This window comes from Rousettus aegyptiacus, unplaced genomic scaffold (assembly GCF_014176215.1).
Source record: "Rousettus aegyptiacus isolate mRouAeg1 unplaced genomic scaffold, mRouAeg1.p scaffold_m13_p_14, whole genome shotgun sequence".
Classification (NCBI taxonomy): Eukaryota; Metazoa; Chordata; class Mammalia; order Chiroptera; family Pteropodidae; genus Rousettus; species Rousettus aegyptiacus.
Window position 1 is genome coordinate 261,672 of NW_023416289.1, and position 19,190 is coordinate 280,861.

Below are 19,190 nucleotides of genomic sequence, written 5' to 3' on the forward strand. Positions count from 1 at the left end.
ATGCCAACTGTGAGATTTGGTGGAAGAGGAGGTTATGGAGTGGCTTTTGTGTGGCTCGCTGCATATTTTAAAAATTAATATGCAAGTTATTAATGTTTTGAACCTCTAATCCTAGTTCCCATGTCATGCATTCAGTCTAAAATTTTTAGTATTCTGTTTATTCATCACTTTTAAGGAGTCTGATTCACGTTGGACTTCATTATAACTGAGACAGGCTCGCACAAACATCGCGTCAGTGAGTTCAGTCTGTTTGATTTTTTGTTTAGCTCCTGCAGTTGTTTAACAGAACAAACCAGCTGAGTGGCTCTGTCTTTCCTTGGCTTTTAAGATATCTAGCCCGGTACCTACCTCTGTCCATTCATCTCTACCACCCACCCGTCCGCCGGTCCGCCCGTCGGCCCGTCCGCCCGTCTGCCCGTCCACCCATCCGCCCGTCCACCCGTCCGCCTGCGCCAGGCTGGGACAGGAGGCGGGCCCCTCACTCACGCCTCTCGAGCTCGCAGCTGGGCGGGCGCCCCTCGCAGGGCCCTGGGCCTCCAGGAGGGCTCCCTGCGCGGAACGCCCCAGGAGAGACTGCCCACGGGGTGCACGCGCCACTCTCCTGGGCGAGAACTCAGCCCGAGTGCCGCCCGGCTGAGCCGGTGCAGCCGAGGGGTCAGGGCGACCCGGTCCGGGGCCTGGGAGGGGTCGGGCCGGCCGGCGGCTGGCGGGCGAGCCCTCCGCTCCTTCAGATGTAACTTACAGATGTGCGCGTGGGCGAGTCTTGGGGGTACGACTGAAGGGGGGCACACGGACACATGGGGCGAACACCGACCGCCGTGTCTGTCCCCACCACCGAGAACGCGGCGGGTCGCGCGGCGCACGCGATGGACCCCGGCGCGCCTGCGCCTTCGCGGGGCCGCCGCGGCCTCCGGGGGCCTCGACTTACCTCCGCGCTGCCCCGCTGCGCGCACGGCCCGCAGGGTCCGCTGTCCCGCTGGAGGCCGCGGGCGTCGCGCGGGCCCGGCCGCCCGCGCACTGGTTCCCCGCGCCGTGGCCGGTGCCTGGGGCCGGGTCCCCCCGGGGTCCCCGCCGGCCGCTCCCACCGCGCCCGCCGTGGGCCCTGGCGCCCTGGCTGCCTTGCCTCTTGCGAAGGCGCGTTCGCCGGCATTTGCGGCGACCTGAGGCGGGGGGCGCCGCGGCCTGCAGAGGGGCACTGGGTGTGAGCCATGAGCGCCGAGAGGAAGGACAGTGCGCTGTGGGCCCCCCCCCCCCCCCCCCCCGTGCCCCCGACCCGCGGAGGCCCCTCCCCCCAGGCCTGCTGCACTCTGGCCCCGGCCGGCTGGTCCTGGCTCAGCGCCGGGCAGACCCCGGCGTGGCCGCCTGGCCCGGAGCCTCGTCTGGGCCTCAGGCCCCAGCCCTGTGCGCCCAGAGCGAGGGGAGGCTGGTGGCCTGCTCCTTCCCCAGGAGCCTGTCCCCTCCTCCCAGACTGGCACCGCTCAGGGCTGGAAAGGGTTTGCTGGAATAGCTCAGGGACGTCCTGGCCAACCCTGAGTGGCCCCAGAAAATGTCCGTCCTAGGTTGGACTCCTGGCTTCTCGTGGCTGGCCTCTGCCGTCAGCCCACTCGCCCTGGTCCAGCTGACGCCCCGCGTCCAGGCAGAGGGAGCCGCCCCACAGGAGGCCGGCTGCGGCCACTCAGTGCGGCTGGGGCCAGAGAGAGGCTTCAGTAAACAGCTGAGGACAAAGAGCCCTCACGTGTGCACACGCGCGGACACACAGACACACATGTGTTCGTACACATGACCGCACGTGCGCACGCACGGCTGGGGCCGCCGGCTCGGGGTGCTGGAAGCCAGGCCGCGAGGGCCCGCCCACGACCCCACCCCGCCCTCCCAACTGCGCCCGGCCAGGTGGCTTCTCTTCCCTGAGCCTGGTGCCCTAACGCGGCCCCCTGGGCCTGTGAGAATCCAGCACAGAGACGTTTGAGCTAAAAGCTTCGCAATTTAATTCCCCAGCACGAGGGGCTCGGTGGCCGCAGGAGGTCCTGGTGCGGAAGAGGGTCCTCTCCGGCAGGCACCCCGTGGGCCTCGCTCAGCGGAGGGCGGGGAAGGCAGCTGCCACTCGCCGCCCACGGAGCCCAGAGCGCGTCTGGGCCCTGCGCCCCCGTGCCAATCACGAGCCCTGAGTCACAGCTTCCTGTCTGCTCCCCCTGGCAGCAGAAGAAAGAACAGTCCGCATGCCAAGCTGCCCTGTTCCCGCTCCCTCTGGCTCCCGGCCGACTCTGACGACCGCGGCAGGCCCAGGGTGGGGACGCTGGCCCAGAATCCATGGCTCCCAGTGGAGAAGGGCTGCGCGGCCAGCACCTCGTGGCCAGGGTGGGGCTCTGAGTGTCTGTCCTCGGAACCAGAGAAATCTCGCCTACATGTGGTGGCCTGCGACGCGGCAGTGAGCACAGTGGGCTCGCGGGCACACGCGCGTGGACCCACGGCCCTGGGGGGAACACGGCGCCGGGCAGACCCCGGCGTGGCTGCGTGGCCCGGAGCCGGAGCCTCATCTCGGCCTCAGGCCCCAGCGCTGTGCGCCCAGAGCGAGGGGAGGCCGGTGGCCTGTTCCTCCTCCAGGAGCCTGTCCCCTCCTCCCAGACTGGCACGGCTCAGGGCTCGTGTTCTCAGGGACGCCCTGGCCAACCCTGAGTGGCCCCAGCAAACACCGTCTGGGAGGCATCAGGGAGGGTGGGGTGGGTGTCTGCCCTGCAGTTGCAGGACCGCGGGGGGGGGGGCCGGAGGGGTCCCTCGTGGCGGCCCCCTCGTGTGGCCAGCAGGTCGGTGCTGGCTGCTGGGGCCTCCCTGCAGCATGGGTCACGAGCGAGCCAGGCGGCAGAGCGGCGTTCCAGGACTGGGCCTCGGAAGGCACGCAGGACCCCAGGTCTGCCCGGATCCAAGAAAGAACGCGCATCCCACCTCCCCACGGGATTTGTGGGATGTGATTTAAAGCTTCCAGGCCCCCACGTGACAGCCGAGGAACGAGGCTCAGCCTGAGACCTGTCCAAGGTCCCACAGTTTCCAGTTTATTGGAGACTGGAGCTGGCATCCAGCCCCAGTGCTGACACCCCTGGCCCTTGCAAGCACCTGCGGCCGCTGGCGGACCCCAGGCCTGCCCTTGGAGGAGGGGCCAGGGCGGACAGCGTGCCGGAAGCGCGCTGTCCGGAGGCTGGGCCCAGGTGGCTCCCCGGGGGCCTGGCCCAGGGCACACCTTCCGGTTCTGCTTGCTGGGAGAGCCACGTCCCGTCTGCAGTGAGCGCGAGTGAGGCCCCAGCGTGAGGCCCAGAGCTGCATGGCGTGGCCCTCGGCGCGGACACCACAGCGGCGCGCGGCCCCGGGCGCTGGGCGTCTTGCTTCCGCGTCCGGCCGGCTGCGCCGCCCCCGCCACAGCCGTCCTGAGCCTGGCTCTTCCTGTCCGTGCCGTGGGAGTGCCTGGCCCCCTTCGGGCCACTCGCCGGGTGGCAGGCTCATGGGCGCCGACCTAACCGCACTTCTCAGCGGCCCTCGCACGCCGGCAGCCCGGCCTCCCCCGCCTGGCCGCTACGGCCGGGGCCTCTGCCGCGCTCCTGTCCAGCCCCCTCTGGCCCCTGGAGGCGTCTTTTCGGGGGGTCCCTGGCTGCTCTCTGCCTCCAGCTTGCTCCCGGGAGTGGCTGGCTGCACCCTGCCGAGGCCACAGGGCCCCTGCCCCGCCCCGCCCCGCCCGCCGCCGGCCAGCATGCCGCCCCCTGCGCTGTGTGGACGCCTCCCATTCTCAGCCGACGCCTCCGTGCCCTCTGCCCACCTTGGCATCTCAGCCGACCGACCTCGTGGCGGAGCCCGGGCCTGTCTGAGGCTTCCTGCCCCTCGGACCACGTGCTGGTCACACAGGGCCCAGCGGCCGGTCAGAATGTGGCAAACACGTGCCTCCTCGGGACACACCACTTCCAGCCCCTCCGCCCTGGGCCCTGCCGCCTCCCCGGAGGCCCCTTCTGTGTTGGCCTCTCCACTCCCAAAGAAACCGGAATTCAGCGGTGGCCAGGTTACCATGGCGATGGCCATTATCCCTGTTTAACTGAGATGAATCGGGAGCTAAAAATAGGCCTCCAGGGGGAAGGATGGATGATGGATGGAAGGAGGGAGGGGAGGCGGGGGTGGCCGGCGTTGCTGCGCTCCCCTGCATGTGCGCCTGGCTCCCGCGCCGCCGCGTGGGGACTGCAGCTGAGGGGTGGGGGGGACACAGAGGAGGGGGCAGTGGAGGGGGCGGGGCCTGGGGCAGAGGAGGGGCGGGGCCTGGGCGGGGCGAGGCTCGGAACCCCTGCGCCAGGAAGGGGCGCGCGTGAGGTGCGCTGGGGCCGCGGTGCGTCCCACGAGCCCTCGGGGATGCCCAGGACTGGCAGGGCTCTAGCCCCCGCGGGGAGCCCGGCAGGGAAGATTGGGGTCAGGGTCAGTGTGCACCCTGAGGACTGTGCGCAGGCAGGAGGGGAGGGGTCACGGAGCCTCGGCTCGGCATCGGAGCTGAGGACTGACCCTGAGCCCCGCCTCCGGGCTCCCAGGCTCCTCACCAGCACCAAGGACAGCTCTAGGCCCGCTGCTGACCCGCAGCCCCGAGCAGAGCCTTTACCCCTCCCAATGCCCGTTTCACAGGTGGGGAAATGGGGCATCAGTAACTTGCCCCTGGCCGCCGACGTAGCGTAGGGGTGCAGGGTTTAAGCCTGCCCCCCAGTTCAGCTTAGACATCACACACTTACACCACAGCCCAGGGTTTAAAGGACCCAGTGAGGTCTTTGGCCACAGCCTCACGGCGGCATGCCCCAAGAGGGCCGTGGGACCCTCTGCCCCACACGGTCTATCACCATGGTACAGGGAATCGGCACACGTGTTCCCTGCAGACGGGCTCGTGACAGCGGAGCTTCCGGCGCCGCCTGGCCCCAGTGTTTCTCCCACGCGAACCTGCCTGTGCTGATTGTTACGAAGTTGCCCCCAGGCCTCGGAGCCCTTACCGCGCGTGGGTGTCAGGCGCCAGCTGGGGGGGTCGCCTGGTCGCGGGAGCCGCCCGGTCAGGCCTCGCAGCCGAGGCCCGGGGCTCGCAGTCGGCGCTGGCTGTTTGTTTTGTAACCTGTTTTTCTCATCATTGACAGCGGTGTACGGCCTCCTTCCATGCCAAAGACTGAGTGTTGTCACCCCCAAAACTCACCGTGAAACCTTAACCCCAGTGTGACAGTGTTGTCGGGAGGCGGCGCCTTTGGGAGGTGATGAGGTCAGGGGGTGGAGACCGCGGTGTCTGTGACCTTCCGCACCTGCGGCGGGGGCCAGGGACCTACAGCCTCTGGCCAAACCTGGCAGCTGCCTGTTTTGTGAATAAAGTTTTATTGGAACACTGCCACATCGGCCCATCCAAACACTCTGCAGGAGCAGGGCCGAGTGACAGCCGTGGGGACGGTGTGTCCCAGGAAGCCAGAAATGCTTACTGCCTGGTCCTTTCGGAAAAGGTCTGCTGTTTGAACCCCCTGCTGCCTCTTGCATGTGGTGAGGGCACCTGCTCAGGACAGTAAGGACACTGTCCAAGACCGGCTCCTCCCCTCCGGGCTTCCCTGACCCTGGCCCGTGCCCAGAGGCCTGCCCTGGGCGCCCGTGCACGCGGCGGCTCCTGAGACGGCAGCCCGCCCAGGTGGCGGCTGAGAGGGGGAGGGAGGAGCCGCCTTCCCCGAGCCCAGCTGACGGCTTCCCTCTGGCTCCACACGGGCAGAAGCAGCCGCTGTGGACAGCCTGCACCTAAGGGACGGGCGGCGGGGACACGGAGCCAGGGAGGGGCAGGGAGCAGGAGGACGCGCGGCCTGCGGGGCGCCGAGGGCCGCGGGCACGGAGGACGTCCAGGTGTCCTGCGGCCTGACTCGCCTGGGGCTTCGAAGACGTTCTCGGTGAGCGCGGTGTGCCTGCTGCTCTGGCTTTCCGTCCGGTCCCCGGGGCCTCCCGTCGCTGGCCCAGTTCTGCCTCCGCCTGCGCGGGGGGCGCTGCCCTCTCTGCGCTTCCTCAAGGTGGGGAACAGACGTTTGCACCTCCGCAGACTGGCCTCCAGCTGAGTAAGGGGGGGGCGGTGGGCAAAACGTTTCTAACTACAATTCGAAGCACCTGGAAACCAGTGTTAATTTTAATTCTTCCTTTTAAAAGTGCAACATTGTGTATATTGTAACTAACCAGCTGCAGGATACAGATTCAATTAAAATTCATCCTGGGAGGCGACATTCCCACACGCTAAAACTCAGAGACCCGCGTCTTCGACGGAAGTGCGAAAGATCACAGTCATTAAAATAACCACGAAAGGAAAAACTGCCTGGGGAACTCAGCAAAATTCCTAATGTCTGGCCAAAAAAAAAGCAAAATAAACACATAATAAATTGAGAGAGATGGTTCGCAGCTCCGGCCAGACGGTGCTGACCCGGGATGACCGCTGGCTGGCCGCTGGGAGGCGAGCGCCTGCGGGCAGGTCCGAGCGGCGCCACCGCCCCCTGGTGGCCGCCGCGGGAGTCTGCCCCGGACGCACCTGCCGCCCGCAGCCGCGGGTCCCAGACGGCGCCGCGCCGCGCCCAGCGGGGGATGGCGGCGTCGGCTGCAGGCGGCGGCGCCAGGGCCGTCCTTGGGCTGGTTTTCCGTGCGACACAGCCAACGAGCACACGCCGGCGGCCAGAGCCTGCACTGCGTGCTGGGGGCGCGGCGGCGAGGCCCGAGGTCGTGCCGTCACTGCGGCCTGCTCCCTCCAGGCCCCAAGGGGCCTCTGCCCCGCACCTGTGCCACGCATCACCAGCGGTCTCTACCCCGCACGGTCCTGCTGCGCTCGGGGAGGGCGTGGCCTGTCCTTCGGGTGGAATCGCGCAGCCACCCTGGAACCTGGCCAGCCCCCGCCGGTCGCCGCGTGGCCAAGAGCCCATGGCCCTGGAGCAGACCCTGAGCGAGGCACAGCAGCCCCGCGCAGGGCCCGCATCCCGCCCAGTGTGCGCTTGTCCTTTCCCTCGAGGTCCCCAGCAGCGAGGCCTCGGTCACACCCCGCACGCCACGCCCGGCCTGGTCCGCACCACCGGCCTCCAGGCCCTCCCTCAGGGAGCTTGCCCACCTCACCCTGTGCCACAGGAGGGACAGACGTGGGGGGCAGGACCCTCTCGGAAGGGAACCCGGCCGGTGCTGTCGGCAGGGAAAGTGGGGGGACTTCGTCCCCGCCCCGGCACGCTGGCCCCCTCCTGCCAGCCACACCCTAGCTCAGCGGCATCCCATCAGAAGCGTTTCTGAGCTCTCACGGCCACGTGGCCACCCTGGGACATGCCGGCACACCGCCACATCGTAATTCTCTTCAAACGTTTGGCAGTTTAAAATGTTTTTATCTTTTGTCTGTATCGTCCACTAAAATGTCAGTACACTGAATTCAATCACTGGGACATTAAGTTCCCTTAAAGGCCTAAAAAGCAGTTAATGCTAATGCTAATACATTCCTTGTATAGTTTCAGTCAATTTGAGTTTGATTTTCCTGTAGCTCCCAGCACGAAGCCTCTGGTTGGCACGCCCTTCCTTCTCCTGGAGGATGTGGTACAGCTCTGTCTCAAGCGCGTATCACCGTGACCACGTCTTACTCGGTACACGGGACCTTTGGATAACAGGACCCGCCCTGCGCTCGCGGGCCCTCGTGGACAGAATAATGCAGCTCCTGCTCACGTTTATAACCCTCCAGGCTCTCACAGACCCTCGGATTCTGAAACACTGTCTATTGAACAGACACAGACGCTGTCCACGTATGCAGAGAAAAGCCACAGGGCAGGAGGTCTCTTAAGTGGTCTATCCGCAACGACCAGAGACCTCGAAGTTCTTTCCCAGACAGGGCGAGTCTGGGCGTCAGCGTCTCAGCACCTCTGCGCGAGCCCAGGCGGCACCCGTCGCCTTAACGCTCTTACCAAAGACGTGGCTGCGACTCACCTTCCCGAAGCTCTGAGGGCTGAGAATGTCACCGGGAAGTGGAGGCGAGTCCGAGGGTCCACACGGTGGCACTCACCTCTGCGATGCGGCTCCTCGGGGACGGGACCTGTGGGACCTGGGCTTCTGGTGGGACAGGCAGGCAGCTGTCAGAGCCAACGCCAGGCAACCTCCCTGGACGCCGGCAGGCAGAGGGCCCCCGCCACCAGCGCCCGCGCCCCAGGGGCCCAGAGCCAGCGCGCTCCCACAGGCCGGCTCCTCGGTTTTCGGCCTTCAAAGGAATCACAGGCATACCTCGTGTGATCTGAGCTTTATTTAGTATACAAGGTCCGTACAGCTCAGCACAACAAATTATGAAAGCTCTCTGTCAGGTGCTACCCTCAGAACATGAAATACAGAAATTGCCATGCGAGAGTAAGCCACTCTCATCCTGGCAGCTTCCTCCGTGAACAGACGAGCACTCTTCCAGGCCAAAAGGTTGTCACACACAGAGTGTCCGTGAGCGTGTTAACCAAGAAGCATGATCTGAGAACATTTCGATCTCTTCCTATCAAATCCAAGGTTTAAAAAGTAGAATATTTTTATGTCAATGCATTCCCATTTTTTAAAAGTCCGTAAGGTGACCAGAGTCTCTCAGTCACTGTGACCAGCATCCGTGGTCAGTCACCTAACGACTTCGGCAGGTCACGGCAAGGAGCCCCGACGCCGAGCTCGCATGTCCTGCGCCCATCCGCCGAGGACCCGGCGGACGCCAAGGTCTCTGCTCTGCAGAAACGCCCTGCGATCGTAGTTCCGCTCCTGCGTAAACCACACCGATCGGATGACTTGGGTAATTTTACCACCTCCTGGTCGGTCTAAGTTTTTAAAATAGAACAAGCACTTAAAGGAACCTATGAAGCAATCTAAGCTCAGGAATTTTCTTGAATTTTATATTTTCCTAAAAGTTTATAATTTTCTCAACCACACCTAATTTAAAAGCAATTTTAATTAGAAATTCAACCTTTACCAAATTTTATCAAGGAAGCAAATTAATTTTTGCCCAAACCACCCTCTCTTTTTACCCCGTATTTCCGAGGTGTTTGCTGAATCGAGTACTTACAGAGGATGGTAGGGCCGTGAGGGTCCCAGGAGCCCCACGGAGCTGGGGATGGTCCGCTCACCCGGGCGGGGGGCTGTCAGGGACCAGGTGAGTGGCGTGAGTGGAGGGTGGGGGCAGCTGCTGTGCTCAGAGGTCATCTGACTCTGAAGCCACACCAAGCGGTCCTCCACAAAGCCGGCTGTGATCGGAGGTTACTCCTAAGTGACAACGGCCACCGAGACTGCGTGGCAGGCAGCTCGGCCTCGGGCCACCGCTGGAGGGCCGGCACCCAGTCCCTCCTCCCTCCCCTCCCATGTGCCCCGGGGGTCACAGAGATGCTGACAAGCACTACAAGGGCTGGACGGGACTCGCTGAGCTTTGGTCACCGGGAAGAAGTGTCTACTCTACGTGGTCACAGTGTCTTGGAAGAGAGTATGGACAGGTTCTCTTCTTGCAAGATTTTTTTGGCACTTTATATTTTCACTGAAGACTGAAGCCTGAATATGTTGGCAAAAATGGCACCTAAACTACGAAAAAAGATTACTGTCTGCCATCAACATGGTGATGAGCATGAAAATTTAAGTACATGTCTCTTGGATGAGACTCCAAAGACCCAAATGTTTAGATTAATGCATGAAGGAATATTGAAAATAAGTTGAAATGTATCAGAGTACCAGAGGCTTTCGGAGTGAAACCTCGGGGTCTGGCACACTGTGCCTTACATGTGCTTGGTTCCCGTGGAGTAAGGCACTCGCTGGAGGCCGTCCACGCCGCCAGCCGCGGCGGGCGCGCACCGCCGGCTCCCTGGTCTCGGGACCGACCAGCGCGTCTCATTGCTGTATCGGCCTGAACGGCACCGGCCTCCAGCCTTGTGAAGGGACACAGGAAAGATCATTCAGGAGTCCCAGCTGCAAAACTTGATGAACCCAGCTGCTGTCGATTTTTATTTAAGTCTGGATAAAAGCCGAGTACTCTTGGGTCCAACATGAATGTAAGACTTGTTTCAGCATGCTGCTTAGTAAATAGTAACTGAATCTAAAGTCCTTCGAACACGGGACACCTGTGGCGATTTACGTCAACACAGCTGCAAGGAGGGACCCCGAAATCTCTTCCAACTGCCAGAACAGGGAAGAAAGTTACTCACGGTAGCCGCGGGATTCAACGAAACGCACAGGATGCTTCCGTCAGCAACTTGTACACGCCCCCCTCCTTCGCAATCAATCATCAGTGCAATTACCAAAGACTTGTTGAGCAGGAATGCGTAACCCTTCGCTGTTTACAAGTGAGCAGGACTTAGAGGCACTTGGTCACCTTCAGTAAGGAAAAGGGTCGCACGACCAGGGCCCTCACAGTGAGATTGGAGACCACCGTCAAACGTGGCATGAAAACGCTTTCTGCCAAAAATACTGTGTTAGTGAAGTAGTTAAGATACAGTATTTAAAAAATATTCAGATCTTGCAAGGTTCTAGGCTGTAAAAAATACAAAGGCTAAAAACAAAAAAATTACAAAATTCTGCAAACCTAGTAAATTTAAACAAGTAAGAAATAAAGAAGAATCCCCTTTCTTGCAGGATAGGTCAAACAGCATCGGCGGGTGTCAGAACAGTGACGGGGACAGCGGTGGTGCGGGGGGCCCCGGCCCCATCCGCACGCTGCTCCCTTAGAGGCTACGACACGTCCCTGTGTCCCGCCCTGAAAGACACGCACGTGCGAGCACGCACACACGCCTGATTCTGACAGACACTGCTGAATGCTACACACTGCATTCCAGAGCACAGCGAGAAGTTTCAGCTACATACCAAGACCTAACACGATGGTTTTTTGTAATATTAAAAGCATAATTGGAAAACATTATAAAATTTTTAGGTGAAACAGGACAATACAGAGTTTTTTAAAAAGTCACCAGTCTTCACTGGTGAAACACTAAGTAATTTGATTATGTAACCCTTCAACTCAATTCAACCACCGCTGTCTTAAATCAACTGAAGTGTTTCAAGCCAGCACAAGCCCTGGGGCCCCAGCACGCTGTGTGGCCGTCCAGGCTCCTGTGGGACCTGCTGTTCTCCCAATAAAGAAATTCCAGATCGCTCTCAGGAGGCGGAGAACATCCAGGCCAAAGAACATCGGTGGCAAAGATAGAGACAAGATGAAAAAGACCGAAGCTGGTAAAGATACTTTCGAAGATGGAGACATTTGTGTAAACATCTGTAGATCTTCCTCAGATCACAGTTTTAAGGTACCAGCCGTCTAATCACACGTGAAGCGTCATCTACTGAGTTTCGCCGCGATGGGGTTCATGTAACTAGGGGAGCACGGGGAGCGTCACTTGTTCCTGGAGAGCTTGTAAACATGGAACGTCTTGTTCTGGAACACTCTAGTGAAGAACGCCCGGTAGAGGGGCAGGTCTCTCCGTATCTCCTCGCAGAAGCGAGGGTGGTCTGCGGGCTTCAGATCCGGGTCGTTCTCTCCTGGGCCGTCCATCACCTGCAGCCAAAACAAAAGCCAGTAAAATCTGGTAAAAAGAATCGCATTTTTAAGAGACGGCAGAAGCAGGACGAGGCGCTGAGTTTAAGGGCGATGGGTTAGTGAGAGCTGAAATGACGTGACTTCAACAGCGATGGCTACGTGGACGCCATCTGGCCCGGCCCCCGTCAGAGGTGTAAGCCAAGGCTGAGGGGGAGTCAAACCCGGTGTCAAACCCGGAGCCGGCAGGTGATCTCCCCGTTCGTAGGATGTGCTACATGGTCCCTCTCACAAACTAAATACAGAGGAGAGTCACCACGACCAGCTCATTAGATGCCTAGTTAAAAAGGTTACACACACAGCATAGCTTAAATGCCCATCTTGGGTCTGCGCCTTCTCTGAATTTAAGACAGCTATGGACAGTTATTTGTCTTGGGCAAAATCTGAGCCTCCAATTCTTTTTCCCCATGCTTCTCTGTGGCATAACTGACAAAGCTGTACACACTTAGAGGACACAGCCCGGTGACCCGACAAAACACCACCCCCCTCAGGCTGATTCGCACATCCGTGTTGGCGAGAGGGACCGACCTCGGTTGGGAGGTGCACGTGCTCTGGGTGTACCCGAAGCAGCGTGACTGGACGTAGTAAGTGTCCTGTGCACTTGAAACTTGTGAAGAGATTGGATCTTAAGTGTCCTGAATCTGGAATTTTGTACAGTCAAGTTTTTTTCAGAGTTAGGCTGGGTTTCTTGCTTGGTTTTCTGCTCTGGAGTGTAAGCGTGGCCAGAGAAAGCCGCCTGTGTGGAAGTGTGCCAGTGGACAAGAGGGGACCCCAGTGACAGAGCAGGTAGAGCAGATTTAAAGGATTCAGGTTGCGTTTTTGATTTTAGCGGCAGAACCTCAAAGAGCAATTTTGTGCAGAGCCTCCTGCTGGAAGCCAGCTGAGACAGGGGTGCTGCTTGACATGAACTTGGGGACCGAGGCGGCCTCTCTCCTGCCCCTGGCTGCCAGTCCTGCGAGAGGCGGTGACCACACCCTCGACTCCCAGCATGCTCTGCGGAAGCCAGGTGCGGGCGCCAGCGCTTCCGGGAGGCGCGTGCTTACGTGCCCGTTGGCCACGTCCAGCAGGTCGCGCAGCCGGCAGCCGCGGGGGTGCCGTCGCTCGTAGCAGATGCTGTCCTCCAGGATGACGTAGTCGGCGCCCAAGGCCCGCAGGAGCGTGTGCACCTCCTCTGGGGGCCGCTTCGCGTAGATCTGGTACACCTGCAGGGCGACAGGGACCACTCGGCTGAGGACGGCCACCTCCCGCGGGCCAGAGGCGGCCGCGCCGTGCAGCCTGGGCGGCGGCGCGCGCCTCGCTGGGGACGCGCCGCCTGTAGACGGCTGCGTGGAAGAGGCGGTCTCTACCTTTAACAACGGGGCCTTCGAGCTAAGTGTGGACGGGGTGGCGGCTCAGCAGTGGGCACGCCTGCTCCTAGCGAACCCGGCTTGACAGTGGCAGCAGGCAAGGCCGTGCCGTGCGATGCTGGCGGCCGGCGCCCGTGCTTCCCGCCCTCTTGCGTGCCCTGCCCGGCCAGGAGGCTGGACACCGCTGCCCCTCACCCTCCCGGGAGGAGGGGCGACCAGCCTTCCACTCGTCACAGCGTCGCCTGCGCCAAGCAGACGAGCAGACGGTGGCGCGGCGGGCCGCTGACTGCTAACGACGCGTTTTTGACGTGGAGACGGGTTCTGAGCCTGATTCAGTGTCTGCTGCTGCCGCGAGGGCGGCGAGGTCACCCTGTGGACAGCACCGCGCGGGGGCGCGGGGCGCCAGAGCCAGCGGAACTCGAAGGCGGGGCGCCCTTGAGCTGACCTGGGCTCCAGGACACACTTGGGTGACTGGAAAACTCCTGGTTTAGCAGGAATCTAAGCTCAGACAATTCTCATAGGAAATGGATTTAGTAAAAAGCATTTGTTTTAAGGTTAAATCTCACCTCTAATACGGCTTTTTCAACAAATGGTCAGCTATCAAGATTTAAAAGCAGCTGATACAAAGCATTAAAAAGTTTAAAATGATTGGTGAGGCCTGGGGGGACGATGGGCTGCGACTCGGGGCGCCCGGCCAGCGGCTGATGCTACCCAGCCGCCTCCGCAGACGCGCGGGTCCCGCCCGGCACGCCGCCCCGGGGCCAGTGGCCGGCTGTGCAGGCGGCGCGCGCCCCGCCCACGCCCCGCCGCACCGCCTGTGCCAGCGCAGGCCGGGGCGCGACCTCCGTGCGTGCACACGTGGGCGCCGCTAGTGCCTGGGCTGGGGGAGGGGGGGCGCTGTCCACTGTGCTCCCTGTCCGCCTTCAGCGGTGACCTTTGATGCTGCGTTACCTGTCCGCTCGCGCTCGGAGCGCCGGAAGTGCGCCCCGCCGGCCTGCCCCTCGCGCCTCGCCGCCTGGCTCAGAAGCTGAGGCCTCTGCCCTGGGCTCTCTGACTGGGAGAGGACGGCCTCGGCAGCACTAGAATCGGGGCCAAGTCCGTGTCTGGCAGCCGGCCCCCCGCAGAGCCCGTGCCCTGGCTCACCGCTCGAGTCCGCTCCCGCAGGCCGCTGTCCTCATAGTGCGGGTGGTTGGTGAGGGCCCGCCCGGTGCACAGCTTGACCCCGGCCAGCAGCTGCATGCTCCCGGCGAACACGGCCTTCCCGGGGGTGTGGGAGCTGGAAGAGTTCGGAGTCCCGGGTAAGCCCCTCAGCCCCACAGCCACGAGGACGTGGCGTGGGGGGGGGGGGGTCTGGTGTCGGGACGGCCCTGCGGGAAAGGAGTGCCCTGCACAAGCCCGCTGTGGGCCTTTGGCGGCGGCTGGGAGGCGCCTGACTGCCCTCCACGGCCGTCCTGGGGGTGGCCTCCAAGCCTGTCTCCTGGCTGAAGCCTACACCCGCCTGGCTTTCGTCCCAGAGGCCCACGGACAGAGTGCAAGATGCCACTGTGGCTTTTCGTAAACCTGACGCAGGGGCTGCCTGGAGCGAAACAAATTACGAAGCCAGAGCCCACAGCCGATCGTGGGTCAAGTCCAAGGGTTTTTGTTAAAACAAGCTAAAGAGATCACAGAAATAACTCCCGATTATTTTTCAGAAAAAGGGAATCAGTAAAAACAAAAGAACACGAAAAACTCTGAAATAGCCAGTGTTACTCAAGATGGGATGGCACCACATCCCTGATGGGCAAGCACGTACTCTGTGTATCCTGCCCCTTGAGTGCCCGTCCCCGAGGACCACGGGCGCCTGCCGCTGAGTCACAACCTCCCCTCCAGGTGCCACCAGGCTGAGCTGCGGGGCCTCCCACGGGGGCTGACTGCCGTGGGGCACTTTTCTTCCCCGCCCTGGGCGAGAGTTCTAGAGGCTGGTTTAACGGCCTTCCATTTCATGGAACCTGGGAGCCACCTGCACATCGGCGAGGTGTCACCGACTGAAGAGCATCACCGCTCCCCGTGCAGGCCCGCTGGGGACACCGCGGGAGGCTACGAGGAGGAGCCACACCTGCCCCGGGGAGGCGGCCGGCCGGACGAGCTCCGAGGGCCGTGGACCACTAGCGCAGCGCGCGGCTCCCGAGGGCTCGTGTGAAGCGCGCTCGCGTGCTAAGGGCCCTCAGAAGCCACGCGGTCCCCTGTCCCACGAGGATGGTCCGCGCACACCAGCTTAGCGCTCAGGCTGCAGCATGAAGGCCACCCAGCAAGGCCCAGGGTGTCCGCGAGCAAGGCCCCACAGCACGAGTTGCGACACTGCAAGTAACTTACTTTGAAAAGTCAAGATTTTCTTTCCATTCACTTAGATGCCCATCGGCTTCCTGAAGGGACGGAAAAAGTGGACAGAATCACGCAAGCACACGAGGCCTGCTGGCACTTGAGTGAGCCCAACGCGTGGACTGCCCGGCTGTGCTTGGGGGCTCACTGCTGACAAGCGGCTCCGGGGACCCAGGCGAGGCGCTGGCTCCGCCCCTGCGCCGGCCCCGCTGGAGGGGTTGGGGAGGGGGGTTTAGGTGAGAACTCGTGAGGGGATGTCCTCAGGGAGCGCGCTACAGAAATTCTGTCTAGTTCAATGAACTGGAGGATCCGTGCCACCCTCAGGGCGCCAGAACCGCCAAGGCGGCCGACGGACGACGCTGCCCAGAGGAAACGTCGCTGCCCCTCGTGTCTGCGCCTTCGGTGCGCTCGCGGCCGGAGCAGCCGCTCCCCCGCGCCCAGAGCCCCGCGCAGCAGTGCCCACGGCGCTGTCCGAGCTCGCAGGAGCGCAGAAGAGGAGCCCGGTCCCGCGTCTGGCAGAGCGGGCGACCCCGCCTGGCCCGCGGCCTCACTGCCCGGGGCGTGCCCAGCCGGCGACGGGTGCGGCATCTGAGCGGGCCTCTGTGCCGGGCTGCAGGGCGGCTGGCGTCACCGTGTGAGCGGGCACCAGGTCAGCCGGGGAGATGCGCAGATGCCTGCCGGCCCTTGCGGTCTGTCCTCGGCAGTGCTGAGGGCCTCTGGGGTGCTGTACCGGCTAGCGTGGCATGCCGCCCTGTCTTCAAGCAGCCCACCAGCGAGCAGAGCCACACTCAGCTCCCGCGACAGGCGAATGCGTCCGCCAGCCGCCTGATGCTTTCGGTGGGCCCGCAGGGGCGCTGACAGGAAGCGTGCGGGACACGCGCCCTCGCCCCGAGGGCGACGTCCCCAGGCGGCACCGGCCACCAGCAGGCGGAGCAGGGTGATGTGTCGCGTGACTGCTGAGGGCGTGGAGGCAACACAGACGAGGCTCGTTCGGCGTGACGTGTCTGAGCGGAGTCCGGGTGTGGAGGAAGTGTGTCCGTCTCAGACGCGAGCACGGCGGCTCCGGGACCGGCGGCCCCTCGGGGTCGCGTGGGGGACCAGCCCCAGACGGGCCCTCACTGAGCACCCGGCGCCCACGGGGCGAGCCAGAATAACTCTCCTGTGAACACGCCTGACGCCCCGCACAGGACGGATGCTGTCCGTTCGCTCTGCTCGTGTGACTTGGTGTTACAGGCTGGCCCCACGGCAACTGGGACATTTCACTGCTACTTTACCCGGCGAGCGAATGCAAACTTAAAACAAGTGAAATGGGACAAGATGAACCAGTCTTCCCAACTTCCAAAACTTAGCTCCCTGGGGCTGGCGCCTTGCCTCCCAGGCGCCCTTATTCCTGGCTGCTCTGCCCGACACCCCCCACCCCCGCCCCCAGCGCCAACCCTAGGCCCCATGTGGCCCTGTTTCCTCTCCAAGATGGAAGACCTGTCACAAACCAGGAGGAACTGCTTGCGGAAAGAAGGCGGGTCACAAAGCAGCTACAGTGGACTGTGAGAACTTCAGTTCTCCTGAGGAAGTCGGGGGACGGCAGGCACCTCCAGTCCGCAAGAGGTGAGCGCGTTCGCAAGCCCAGGGCGGGGACCCACGGAATCGCCCCGACGCTCAGCCATCTGTGGCCACACACACTCCAGGCCACCGGAGACCCCCGTGGCGGGGGAAAGCCCCCCTTGCTACCGGAGAGGGTGACCACGAGCAGGCCGAGGGCCCGGCAGAGGCACCCAACCAGCTTCTGAAGGAGCGAGGCCTGAAGAACGCAGGTCACGTCTGCTCTTTAAAGTGTGGTCACAGACCCGGTAAAACCTCAGCCTCGACATTTCAAGTCCTGGTCCTCGGACACGGCCCTTTTAGACTTACAGGCATTTAAGGTCTGATCTTAAACTGTCATATTTAAAACATAGAGTGATTCTTTCTGTGTTGATTAAATGCAAAGGAACCTTGCTTCGTCTTCTCATCCCCACTTAGAAAACAGGGCGCACGCAGCCTCCGCCGCCGGAGACTATTCCTAGTGAAAATCTCCTCCAGCCAAGTAGTTCAAATGTCACACCTTGAAATATTCAAATCTACGGGTCTATCTTAATGGCACAGTGCCAAAGAAAAATTTCAGGAATCCAAAATGAAACACTTTAAGGACACAAAGGAACAAAATGCGAATCAGCAAACGCCGTGACAGCTGCATCACGGGAGTAAACGTGCTCCCCGATCGCACGCAAAACCTACGACAGTGCCCCTGGGCAGCTTTGCTGAAAGCGGCCCCAGAAAGTAAAAAACAGAAACACCCGGTTTTCACTCTTTGTACCCAGGAGCAGTACCAGCACAAGTGGGTCAATACGAAACATGCCTTTGAATCTGCTGGAGAACAGGCCGGCGGCCCCTCGGGGTCACGTGGGGGACCAGCCCCAGATGGACACACCGGCTGGGCTGTGGGGACCACACGTGAGCTGACTGGCCTCCTGGTTCTCAGCCGGAAGACTCTGGGGCCTGATTGCAACAAAGTGTCCTTGCAGATTAATGAGAAGCTTAACCCCGAAGAGTTCTTGGCTTTGTCCCTAAATTTAAATCTTTATTTCTCTAAGGAACTAAAGACGAAAGCATAAACAACATTCCCGTTATTAAAATTAGAACCCTAAGCATTTTTTTCCACTAAAACCCATTCGAGCCCCTAAAAATCCGAGACCACGGAGAAGGGATGACGGCGGCGGTGCGGAGACGAGGCGCCACCGTCGCGAAGGGGCCTGGGTGGCCACCGCCCCGCCAGCCCCGACCTCAGGCCGGAGCCGCCCGCGCGCTGCGAGCGTGCTCGCCCAGGTCCAACCCCCTCGGCGCGGCCCCCTCCCGCTAATGGGACAGCAGACTGCAGACACCGCCCCGGATGGAGGGCCGGCAGCGCCAGGCCGCGCCGCGCCCCGGGGACGGCGGCTCAGCTCTGATTCCTCAGAGCCAGAACCGCTGCTGGCCCGCTCCCCTGCGAGGACCAGCGCGACCTCGAAGGCGTGTCCGGTCTGGCTCTGCGGTCAGCGACGCTGCGACCGATCTCCAGAGGACGGCAGGGAGGGTTGTGATGCCGACCCCGGCAGATGGGGGCCCCCTGCCTTCGGGGTCCTGCGTGCCCACGGTGCGCTTTCGGCCACAGGGACCCCCGGCCTCCAGGCTGCAGGCAACGCCACAGGAATGAGCGTTCCTTCATAGGAACCGCCTTTTCCCGTGAGCGAACCCGGCGATCGCCACAATTTAGTTAAATACGTGAATAGAGACGACGCGCCGCCCAGCACGGCGGGCTGGAAGGGCACGGAAAGCAACGTCACTGCCCCTGACGGCCAGCCCGGCTGGGGGCCATGGCCACAGGCACGCTCCACCCTGCGACGCCCACGGCCCGCACTCCCGAGGCCTGCGCTGCACCTGCCGCACCGGCTGTAAACGGCTCAGGTGCTGGCGGCGGCAGCAGCGCGCTCGGAGCGTCGCACAGGTGGGCGGCATCCGCGCGGCGGTCGCACTGCCGCTCGGGGTTCCAGAGCGAGGAGCCGGCGTCACGGGCGGGCAGGTGTTCTTCTCGTGGAAGGCAGGTCTCCTCTGCGAGTTCCACTCTCATGCCAAACGCTCAGGCAAAGCAACAAAGTGCAGGCGACAATAAGCCGCCTGGGACGGCCCAGGGGAAAAGCTCGTCGTGCTTTCAGCATTCTCTAGGCCTGGGCGTGGGCCGCGCGGCCCGTTCCCATGATGGCACCGGCCGGCCGCGACCCTAACAAACCGTGTTCGCGGGCCACGTTGCCGGCCAGGGAGAACGCCTTCGCACACACCTGAGAGGCACTGACCTGACGGCAGGGTGGGCGATGAAGGCGGCAGGGGGCACAGCTCCTTGGCTCGCGGCCAGGCCCCGG

The 19,190-nt window shown here is 62.3% G+C and overlaps 2 protein-coding genes across 6 annotated transcripts in view; both read right to left on the reverse strand.

The window, feature by feature from the left end:
* Window positions 1-482: 482 nt before the first annotated feature.
* LOC118611421 (uncharacterized protein C10orf95-like) lies at window positions 483-3,492 on the reverse strand. Its single transcript, XM_036232097.1, has 3 exons — window positions 3,109-3,492; window positions 929-1,182; window positions 483-762 (listed from the first exon to the last, which is right to left on the reverse strand). Exons 1-3 carry the CDS (start codon window positions 3,490-3,492, stop codon window positions 483-485), a joined length of 918 nt encoding a protein of 305 aa, XP_036087990.1.
* A 4,759-nt stretch (window positions 3,493-8,251) lies between these two features.
* The window catches only part of DPY19L3 (dpy-19 like C-mannosyltransferase 3), a 36,189-nt gene continuing 25,250 nt past the window's right edge, over window positions 8,252-19,190 (reverse strand). For 2 of the 5 annotated variants that reach the window (XM_036231201.1, XM_036231200.1), the window contains exons 17-19: window positions 14,047-14,179; window positions 12,601-12,759; window positions 8,252-11,518 (exon numbers count right to left, since the gene is read on the reverse strand). In XM_036231201.1, the coding sequence (XP_036087094.1) occupies window positions 11,357-11,518; window positions 12,601-12,759; window positions 14,047-14,179 (454 nt within the window). In that variant the 3' untranslated portion in view covers window positions 8,252-11,356. Of the gene's footprint in view, window positions 11,519-12,600; window positions 12,760-14,046; window positions 14,180-15,255; window positions 15,306-19,190 lie in introns of those variants that run through there. The other 3 variants (XM_036231202.1, XM_036231203.1, XM_036231204.1) reach the window with 3 other exon arrangements.

Bases quoted from the DNA above. Each gene is read 5' to 3' on its own strand.
- LOC118611421 (XM_036232097.1), bottom strand. From the start codon at position 3,492: ATGAGCCTGCCACCCGGCGAGTGGCCCGAAGGGGGCCAGGCACTCCCA. The intron at 1,183-3,108 runs GTGCTTGCAAGG...GCCCCTCTGCAG, and splicing joins GGGTCCGCCAGCGGCCGCAG to GCCGCGGCGCCCCCCGCCTC. The intron at 763-928 runs GTAAGTCGAGGC...CGTACCCCCAAG, and splicing joins CGCAGCGGGGCAGCGCGGAG to ACTCGCCCACGCGCACATCT.